This window comes from Hyposmocoma kahamanoa, unplaced genomic scaffold (genome assembly GCF_003589595.1).
Source record: "Hyposmocoma kahamanoa isolate Upper Pololo Valley unplaced genomic scaffold, ASM358959v1 168, whole genome shotgun sequence".
Classification (NCBI taxonomy): domain Eukaryota; kingdom Metazoa; phylum Arthropoda; class Insecta; order Lepidoptera; family Cosmopterigidae; genus Hyposmocoma; species Hyposmocoma kahamanoa.
In genome coordinates this window covers 2,492,019-2,502,925 of record NW_020653608.1, presented here as the reverse complement: position 1 = coordinate 2,502,925, position 10,907 = coordinate 2,492,019, and the positions used below count along the sequence as shown (strand labels likewise).

Sequence of the window (10,907 nt, the reverse complement as noted above, 5' to 3'; positions counted from 1 at the left end):
AAAAAACACATCCATAAATAGAATAGAATTTATTACACGGGATATCTCCACTTCGGCAATGAATCACCGCCATGATAAAAGTTACACTCGGTTTTGTTGACACATGCTTTGCCGTAGCGGCACGGCTTCGGGTGGTAGTAGTGGCAGGTGGGGTTCACGCAGTTCGGGTAGAATTTGCAGACGTTGGTTACAGTCGCCGGAGTTATCGACTTGAAACTGGCTGCCGGTACCACGTGGGATGCTGTGACAGAAAACTGAGAATTAAGTTTGTGCGGTAAGCGGAGGGATGTAGATGACTGGAGCCATTGATTTTTGTTTAATGTAAATACGTTTTCTATAAAGAAATGAAACATTTTTTTGACTAGCGAGTAGTCAATTGTGACCATGGGGCCTGTAAAGGGCCCAAAACTTTGGTTTGTTTGAAAAACTGTTTCATTTCCGATGTTACAATCGCGAAAATGTAAGAACTCGATGACGAACCTCGGTCGAGTTGTGACTATAGTCTACGACGATGACTATAGGTAGAGAAATATGATGGTTCATTGCGCAAAAGTATAGTCCTTTTGCGAGCATCTAGGGATTGTAGTCAATAAATGTTATATCGACTATCGACTGAATATTTGTCGTGCTTATGCAATAAAGAATCATCATTCGGAAAATTAATCGGTGTAAATGATATTTGTTGAACTACACATTAGATATCAACAAATAATGATAACTCGATAGTATTTAATTTTATTACTTCAGTGACGTGATTTTGTTCATATTCGTGCGACTGTCGGGCACAGGTTCATCGGAATTGACATTTTTATAAGTTTATACACTGCATTTAGAACTACGCCTATTAAAAAACAAAGAGACATATTTTAAAGTTTTTCTTTTCAATTCAATAAAGGTAATGAAAGCCGCCTGTTTTGTGAAAACGCATGTGCACGAATAGAAATCGATACTAGGTTCGACACTGTCAACATTAGAACAGACTGGCGAACGTTGTAAAAGACAGGCGTACCGAGCTGCGGCTGCGGCGCGTGCGCGGGCTGCGGCTGCGCGGGCTGCGGCGCGCGCGGCGGGTGGCTGTAGGCGCAGGCGCGGCGCGAGCACGCCAGCGCGAAGCGGCAGCGCGGGTGCGCGAAGGCGCACGCGGCGCCGAAGCGGCACAGCGGGAAGGCGCGGCACCACTGGCGCTCGCCCGGCGCCGGCGCCGCCGCGGCCGCCACTGCGCCACGGCCGCGACCGTCATTGCGCGCCAAGTAAAGCGGGACTACGGGCCGTCAGCCCCGCAACTCGCTCGACGAAATCATTTTTTAAACCATAACCCACTTAGCTATGCGTCGCTAGTGTAAGTTCCGAGAAGTCGAACACGTTAACTAATTTTAACTGTTTTTCAAAGAGAATTTTGTGCTCTATCTTTTTCTCTTTAAAACGGATATTTGACCATTTGACATTTAGCCGGGTTTTAGTTAGAGACGGCAGACATACATTTAGGTCCTTTTCCCGTCGGCGTAGTCGAAGACGACGACCTTCCACTTCCTACAGTCCATACATCAACAAACGTCAATGTTTTCATACTCGCTCGTCGGTTACCCTTGAGATAGCCTTTCTTTAGTACGTGCTGAATTTGTTCGTGATAAGACAAAATAGTTCCTTCAAACCCCGTAATACACGCACCGCAGCACATTGAGTGGAACATTAAAAAAAACAAAATAAAAAAGGTTGTTCTTTTTAATGCTAACCAGTTATATTTAATTGACTTCAAAAAGAGGTTCTCAATTCGACTGTTTCTCTTTTGTATTTATGTCATGCGATAAACTCTAACATTTGTGAACCGATTTTGATAATTCTTTTTTGTTGGAAAGAAAAATGTCGTTTTTTCGGTACTTGTTTTTATTTGAAATCTAATTTGAAAATAAAAAATTACTTCTCTCATGTATTTCATTAATTTCTTTTAATATCCCACTGCTATAGGTTGACAGTTGCAGTGCCACTCACAGCATAAAATCGATTAAAATCGACCTTAAGGGGCACTGCACTGCGCCCGTCACCCTGAGACATAAGTTGACAAGTCCCATGTGACTGTAATTTCACTAGCATGTTAGAACTATGACAACGTTTATGCATTACCACAAAATTTAATTTAAAAAAAAATATTTCTATTTAAATTATTATTTATTTAAATTAAGTATAAATGTTAATATTTATAATATATTTCCACTTATTTTTAGTTCCACTAAATGTGCGGGTATGTGTATAATGAAAAGCCGAATTTAATTAATCAATATACATAAATAAGAAACTGAGTACTCACGTGGCGGCAACGAATCATATTTGTGAGTATTACTAGTGGTAGTAACAATAATATGATTGTCACTGCTAGCACCCTCAGTCGGTTCTCTCTCCCTATTCTTCTTCGCGCCGTCCTCCTTCTTCTCCACATCAAATACTATCGGAGAAGCTTTCCTTTTCTTTACTGTCGGTTCTTCAGCCTTTATACTAACGTCACTCTTCCGTTTGTCACCTTTCTCTTCCTTGTTAATAATAACTTGTGTGTCACTGTCCTCACTCGTGTCGCTCGAACGTTTCTTTTGAGCAACTTTGGGTTTTTCTTCTATAGTTTCAAGATTGGTTTCCGTTGTGCAGTCTTTGTCAGTATTTTTATCTTTACGTTCAGTGTTATTAATAGCTTTTAATACAGGTTTAGCCTTGATTTTGTCTCTCATTTCTTCCTCATCATTGAGTAGTCCTTCAGTCATGAGTTTCTTGGCCAGGAAAGCGTTGGGATTGAACCCGTCCATGGTCACTATGAACTGAGTTTCTTTGTCTTTATCGACAGTGGTGTTATGGATGTTACTGGAAATAGTAAAATTTCATTTAAGAGGTCGAATCTTTTTAATTGTAGATTCGTGTTCAATAGATTTATTGTAAATGTGTGTAAATTCAATTTTTTTTTTCAAACATTTTACTGAATTGTTAATATTAAAATAGGTCTAAACTTTGCTTTGCTTCCTGAACACAGGAAACGCACGCTCATAAACAATTTGTTGAAGACATAGTTTAAGCAAGGTGTAATACAAATAAACTTTTAATATGGCGAATGGCTACGGAGTGGAATTCCCTGCCTGCAGACTTATATCCTGAACGTTAATAACTTGGGCCTTTTCAAGGCGAGAGTGAATAGACATTATTTAGGTGTGCATGCTCCCTCGTCACTTTCCATCAGGTGAGATGAAAGTCAAATGCGCACTTGCTTTCTAATAATAAAGAAAAACTTTAGAATTACTTTGACGGAAAAACCATCAACATCAGCATATTTTTCAAGATGGCCGACTCAAAATGGGGGCCCAAAAAAAAAGTGCTCCGATCCGGCTGAAATTTGGCATACTGCCGTATATGAGAGTCCACAATAGGAAACTGGGGTCAAAATTTTGATTCCGCCATTTTCCAAGATGGCCGCCATACATGTGAATTTTCTGCCCTTTGGCGTCATTTTTCTCTCAGAAGATAAAAATGATGTAGGGCAGTTGTGGTCGGACGGGTTTGATGAGTATCAGAAGGTACCGTAATCTTCGGAAAGTGCTCCGCATCAGGTAGGACCCAAAGTGTGTAAACTAATATCGTAGAGGGCGACAGGATTTAACTGGCTGTAGAAATTATTTTTTCAAAATGGCCGATTCAAGATGGCGGCCCAACAAAAAGGCGCTTCGATCCGGCTGAAATTTTATACCCTTTCATGTTTGGGAACTCGTAATAAGAATATGCGGTCAAATTTTTAATTCCGCCATTTTCCAACATAGCCGCCATACAATTTCTACCGTCAACTATGCTTTGAGGCCCACATCTCGGCGAGTGTTGGAGATAGAAGAGAGGCGCTCAAACAAATGTCGTACAGAATAGTACAAGCCAATTGCAGGTAGAAATAATTTTCAAGATGGCGGACTCAAAATGGCGGCCAGAAATAAAACTGCTCCGATCCGGCTGAAATTTGACATGCGATCGTGTATGGGGGCTCACAGTATGTATCTGCGAACGAAATTTGGATTGCGCCATTTTCCAAGATGGCCGCCATACAAGTGAATTTTCGGTTTTTTGACGGCATTTTTCTCTCAGAAGAAGAGCGAGTGTATAAGAGTGATGAATGCGAATGATGGTTGGGTGAACTTGGTGAGTATCAGAAAGTACCAAAACTATCGAAATGTGCTCCGCATCGGGTAGGACCCCTGCTGCCCGGCCAGAGTATACGTTTTAGCCCTAAAGTCTCCAAACTAATGTTGCTCCACTTCCTTGGCAGTTTCTACAGGGAGTACAAAAATTTAAAATTCGCAAAACAAAATGGCCGCCACTCCCAAAGAGAATTCTCTACTGAAATATGAAGTTCTATTCCCAATTTGTCACCAGACACAACTTTAAAAAGGCCGCTTTAGCGGCCCGGCGCAACACGCGCCATCTAGTTATAGTATATTATTGCAGTGGCGGGAAAGTAAAGGAACAGGTCTTGTGTTAGACGAGTTAGGCAATCCCCGTCCTCGCCGAGGTATATTAAGTGCTTTTTTCAAACAATGCAAGGATATCTTCGCCCTTCTCACTAGAAGTCATTGTCGCGATGAAAATAAAAAAATAATAATAAAAAAAGAACAAAAAAGAACTAAGTGCTTTCGTTTATTTTACCGCCTTTTTTTAAAAGTATGTGTTGCAGGTATATTCGTGTACCTTAGTAAGTAATACTATAGACAATATTTTTTATTCTCGCATGTGTATTATTTCAGTATTGAAATAAAGATAATTAAAAACATCAGGGACCAAAGTGGTGACGTCATTGGAATTATTGTCGCGAGCTGCGATTATAGACTTTATTGCAGCTCCGGTGGGTTCAGTTTGGTTTATTAGAAAGTACAAGCTTGCCTTGGAAACTCACATGGTCTCAATGACAAGCGTGTCGTCTCTGCGACTAGAGGTCCTTTCGCGGCGCGAGGGCGCGTACTCTGAATTCAAAATCTTCTTTGAGAGAGGGATCGGAATGTACTCTTCCTTGTCCACATCGCTTGGAACCCTGCAATTCATAACGACACCAATCTGCTAGTTGCAATGATACTTATCGACCTACTCATTGACACTTACTCAAAACAACTTCAGGCTACCAACAGCATTACACAAAAACCATATTTAAAAAAAAAACAGTATATCATTTATTATAGCATAATTGTAAACTCGTCACAGTCCAATGGCTCTACTGTTAAGTCATGCAATCTCTATTCTACAGCTTAGGTTCAATTTGCATTGTCTGTAACGAAATCGTACATAGCATAATTGACTTTATTTTTGTAGCTGCGGGAATTCCTGAGAATATGCGAGAATTCTCTGGCAGATGCGCGATCTGTTTTTTTTGGTTCTTATCTAGTTTGTAACTTATACAATGACAATGATGATGAAAGTTTATTACGCGACTATGTAAATTGAGCCCTATGTATATAGCGTAGTTAGTTTTGTGTATACAGATCAAAATTGTAATGAGCGACGTAATACATATATGTATATACCTTGCCTGGCTATAGTTTGTTCAATTTCATTTATTTGATATTGAATTTGGATAAGCTTCCTTTGGTGACAATGAGTTAATATCTTTAATGTTGGCATTTAGCGCAATTTTCGCTAAATTTTCAAAACGAAATACTGTCGTAATTCAAAATTGTGGAATTGAGAAAACATAATCAGAAAAAAAATACTGAATGGCTCTTATTGCGAATAATGTGATAATTTTTTTATTTGATAGTGATTTTTTTATCTTTTTTTATTTATACACAATATTTACCTGAAACGAATATATATTTATTGGTTTCATTATTTAATTTTTTTAAATATTCTAATCGAGTATTATTGAGATTTTTTGTGAAATTACTCCACTAGTTTTGTTGTTATTATTATTAATACAAAGATCGAACACATAGAAAAATATCTTCGATCCGGTAGGACATCAACGACCAAAAGCTACATTTACGTCAGTTGAAGCATCTGTGAAGATACCGGCTGCGGTGAGGTTTTTCAAATATGTCTCACTAGATGTCCCTAGCGGCGACGAATACCGAATCAGTACAAAAATCTATAACAAAAACACACAGGAGAGTTTCGACAGCTCGGTAGCTTGACCTGTAACTCAGTTTTTGTTTTACGTACACACTCAACATACTCAACATAGCCCCGCACTAGGAAAACCCTGTGTCGCGGATGCTATGGACACACATAGACAACCACATATTACACCCAAAATCACGAGAGAAATAAATGTAGGCCATACAAATATTTCTCCCGGCCCGGGAATCGAACCTGGGACCACTGCGTGGCAGTCCGGCATGGTAACCGTTCGGCCACGGAGGCAGTTTAATCATAGGTTGGTAAGAGCATGGGTTCAAGTCTCACAGCGCCAAACAAATTTTTCTGTGTTCGATCTGTGTGTTAATAGTCACTTTCAAATCGTGTTTCCTCAATTTTGAGTTACGACAGTGTTTGGTTTCGCGTGCAATTTATTCAACAAGAAGTGTATCATCTCTTGTCGGTATACAGTAAAGGATCTGTAGGCAGTTGTACGTTGCTACGCCATAACTGAACCAAACTGACTTGGAACTCTTTTCCCCGGCGCGGTCCGCGTTGCCGGCGACCTGTATGACAATCTTCTGGGCGTCGACGCAGCGGCGCATCGGCAGCACCAGCGCGCGCTTCACCTTCGCCGGCTCCTGATCGACTTTTGGTGGAATCTGAAACGTCCTCGGACTTTCACTCGCAAGCCAGATCGACTCGACAAAAAAATAAAAATTCAAATTAAGACAATATAGACTATAATTTCATATCATAACGGTCATTTTGTATATTTTTGACACACCTTGGTAGAGATTATGTCTCTGCCATCCTCTGAGCAATAGACTGCGTATTCATCGGGGTTGTCCCTTTAGTTTTGGTGGTGTTTGGGTTTAATGAAAACGACTCGCGTCTATTTCACCATAGGCGAATACAAGTTTCTATCAGAATATTATTCCATCAAATTTTATTGTGACCTTGACTATTAAGGTGGTTTCAAATTTAACGCCTTCAATTATTGTAAAATAGTTATTTGTTATGCAAGGCTGCAAAGTTGTTGTTTGACACGAGTGTTTGTATTGAAACATGACGAAGCGAAGGAAGCTAAGGTTGAACTATTTGTTTCCTTCGCTTTATTAGGTTTCAATATTCTGAGGGCAGCGAGGGTTTCAAGCCATGAGACGCAAAACAACTTTGTTGCCGAGCGAAACTCACAAGTTTTCTAGATGCAATAGAGTCTTTGGTTACACAAGTCGCACAGGGTCTCGACGGTAAGAAAAGTATTGGTGTATTTCTAGATATAGCCAAAGCTTTTGATACTGTCTCTGTCCCCCTACTAATAAGAAAGCTGGAATATATTCGAATCCGAGGCATTTCATTGGATCTTTTCAAGGACTACCTAAGCAATAGATCACAAAGAGTGAAACTTGGAGACGTTTTTAGCTCACGTTTAAAAGTTAAATTTGGTGTCCCTCAGGGATCTGTTCTGGGTCCTACACTCTTCCTAATAAACATGAATAGTCTAAGTAATACGCAATTGTCCAATTCGAAAATAATAAATTTTGCTGACGATAAAGTAATTTTATTTCGGGATGAAACTTGGGCTAAAGTTAAATGAGTCGCCTAGTTCCATAATAGTACGCAATCCATTCCATTATAGATTGCGTACTATTATAGAACGGCTTGGGTCTAATTTATTAACCTTAAATAAAACATAGTAATCACATTTAGCATAAAAAATAACTTTCAACCCAGTGATCTTGTTAAAATAAAAATACATAACGACAAATGTATTGATGATAAGAAATGCAATTGTTTTACACTATCATCAACTACTAGTATAAAATACCTGGGCGTGGAAAATCACATCAGCAGCCTTAAAACTCGTATACGTAAACTAATACCAATATTTAAAAGACTTCGGAACCTAAAAGACATGAAAACGAACAAAACAGTATACTTAACTCTTTGGCAATCTATAGTTACATTATAGTTACGTAGGGCGTCTCTGCCTGGGGTGGTGGAAAAACAAAAAAAAACTATTCTATTGAAAATTGAAAGGGCATTGACCTCAATGCCCGTATTATAAGTTATAAATTTTAAAAACTTTATATATCCCACGACTGATCTTTATAAAGAATTTGATGTTTTGAATGTTCGACAACTTTTTATTAAAACTATATTCTAAGACAACGTAAATACAAAAAACGCATTAACTAGTCAACGAGTAGAATTCCCGAGGTTTATGACGTTCCTGCATGTAAAACTACCTTGCGCAGTTTCTCTTTCTTTTTAGCTCCACTAGTGTATAATAGATGATCAAACGAACTTCTTGAAGTGAAGTTCGATCACTATTATGTGAGTCGCTTCATTCGAAGATATAATATTTAACCAGGTAGTTTCCCTAACTTGCTAAGCAACACCGCGCGGTTATTAGAGAAAAAAAAATGTTTTGACGTTGATACTTCCTACCAGGCATCAACCGCCATTTTCTATCCTCATTCCTTTTAGAGTGGGAAGCAAAACTTACTTTGGAGTTTCATAATTGATTGAAGGTGTTGATTATATCTTCGAATGACGCGACTCACATAATAGTGATCGAACTTCACTTCAAGAAGTTCGTTTGATCATCTATTATATTACGTCGCTTCATTCTCGATATAATATTTAACCAGGTAGAGTTTTAGAGTATTCAGTTTTGCTTCTAGTTGATTTTATGTAAATTAAAAACCAGAGGCTTAATCGATAACTATATTATATTTTTATTAAAAATATATAAAGATGAACATATAACGGTTTTTCTCCTGAGATCACAATCATAACAATTTTTAAATCGTACAATCATATAATAATTTTATAAATAAAGATGATTATTATTAATTTACAATAGTATAATTTGCCGTTTGATTATGTTGTAAGCAAATGGTTCTTGCGAACGTGTGTTCGTCTTCAGTAAGTATTAGTCTATTATAAAATCTAGTAAAGGATGTGAGATGTCGGAGTCCAACTCGCAGCCTTGCGTATGAGCCCTATCGGCACCTCAGCCGCGCGCGCGGCCGGCGTGGAGGCGTACCGCGTGCTATGCGCGCCGGAAACTGCTGTGTCCACATCCGCCGCGCCGCATCCAACACTACTCTGTCGGGAACTCTGTGTTCAAGAGCATGTGCAAGAGCGTTCCCTGACGTCCAGTTGTCTTATTTTGTGTTACCAAAATATAATGTTTGAAAACTGCGACAAGGCAAATACTTGGATCCTCTCTAAAATATGGAAAATTTAATGTGACCTGTACGCGACCAGGCGCAGACGTTTTGATTAAATCAGGTATTGCAATTTTAATCGGAATATCTGATATTTGTATGTTTTTCATTTTAATCAATGCCAATTTGTACGCGGTGTGCAGTACAAAGTGCAAGAAAAATAACATGTTTTTTCGTAAGTTTTTCAAGAGGAAATTCTGCGTAGGAAAACCACGTTGAAACTAATGCGATGCCGGGTATTACAGACTGGTGTACCAACACCAGTCTGTAATACCCGGCATAGTAATACCATTATGTAAACAGGTACCAACCTGGTTACATAATGGTATTGCTGGGTAGGTTGGTACCTGTTTACATAATGGTATTGCTGGCGAAGCTGCATATTGGTTTTGCAGGTGGCTGTCGCCTAAAACTTTAACGATCTTCTTTAGAGTTGTATTAGATAGGTAATTGAGTTGAGTTTTAACTACGGCGTGTTTCGTTAACACTTATTAATTGCACGTATGTGGGATTTAAATTGAAATAACTCGCAGTTGATTTCTTATCGCAGTTAACTCATGGTTAACCCCAACTTCATTTTATTTTAAATATTTTTTAGTTTTCTTAGAATAATATAATTATTAAAATCGGCTCGTAGTCGATTTCATTATCGCGGTTAACTTACGGTTAACCCTGACGTAAACTTATTTAAAATTAACTTTACTAATTAGCACGTAGGTACCAATATTGTTCAAATTAAAATCGACTTGCAGTCGATTTGGTTAACTCGCAGTTAACTTCGACGTAATTTTATTTAAAAAATTATTTGACTTATTAGCACGTATGTACTAATATCGTTCGAATCAAAATCGACTCGCAGTCGGTTTCGTTATCGTGGCTAACTCGCAGTTAACCCCGACGTAATTTTATTTAAAAAATATACTTTACTAATTAGCACGTAAATACTAATACTATTTAAATTAAAATCGACTCGCAATCGCTTTCGTTATCGTGGTTAACTCGCGGTTAACCCCAACGTAACTTTATTTAAAAAATTCTTTACTTATTGTATAATATTGGCACGTAGGAACTAATATTGTTCAAATTAAAATCTATTCACAGTCGATTTCGTTATCGTGGTTAACTCGCGGTTAACCCCGACGCAATTTTATTTAAAACATTATTTACTTATTACCACGTCGGAACAAATATTGTTCAAATTAAAATCGACTCGCAGTCGATTTCATTATCGTGGTTAACACGCAGTTAACCCCAACGTAGTTAAATTTAAAAAATATTCGTTACTTTGGTACTAATACTGTTCAAATTAAAATCAACTCGCAGTCGACTTCATTATTGTGTTTAACTCGCGGTTAACTCCGAAGCAGTTTTATTATAAAACATGTAAAATGCACATATAAATTTTTTCTTCCACTCATATTCGATTTGGTTATTGGGGATAACTCGCAGTTAACCCGACGTTTTATTAAATGTTGGCTAGATTCACATTTGCGATGTATGTAAGCGAACATTTATTATAATTGCGGAAGTAGCAAGTAGCGCTATATGATAAAAATGAATATTTTCATTTTTTATGAGCGCAAGAAA

General features: G+C 38.2%; 1 protein-coding gene across 1 annotated transcript; it reads right to left on the bottom strand.

The window, feature by feature from the left end:
• LOC113225598 lies at positions 1–9,612 on the bottom strand. The gene is made up of 7 exons (XM_026457934.1): positions 9,595–9,612; positions 9,076–9,210; positions 6,607–6,782; positions 4,910–5,044; positions 2,306–2,847; positions 1,010–1,216; positions 1–241 (listed from the first exon to the last, which is right to left on the bottom strand). The coding sequence occupies exons 1-7, from the start codon at positions 9,610–9,612 to the stop codon at positions 33–35; spliced, it is 1,422 nt and encodes a 473-aa protein (XP_026313719.1). The 3' UTR covers positions 1–32.
• Positions 9,613–10,907: the final 1,295 nt, after the last annotated feature.

Excerpts from the sequence above, each read along its gene's own strand:
- LOC113225598 (XM_026457934.1), bottom strand. Across the intron at positions 2,848-4,909 it reads ACGCTTGTCATTGAGACCAT|TAACATCCATAACACCACTG; the intron begins GTGAGTTTCCAA and ends TACTATTTCCAG. Across the intron at positions 242-1,009 it reads CGCGCCGCAGCCGCAGCTCG|CATCCCACGTGGTACCGGCA; the intron begins GTACGCCTGTCT and ends TTTCTGTCACAG.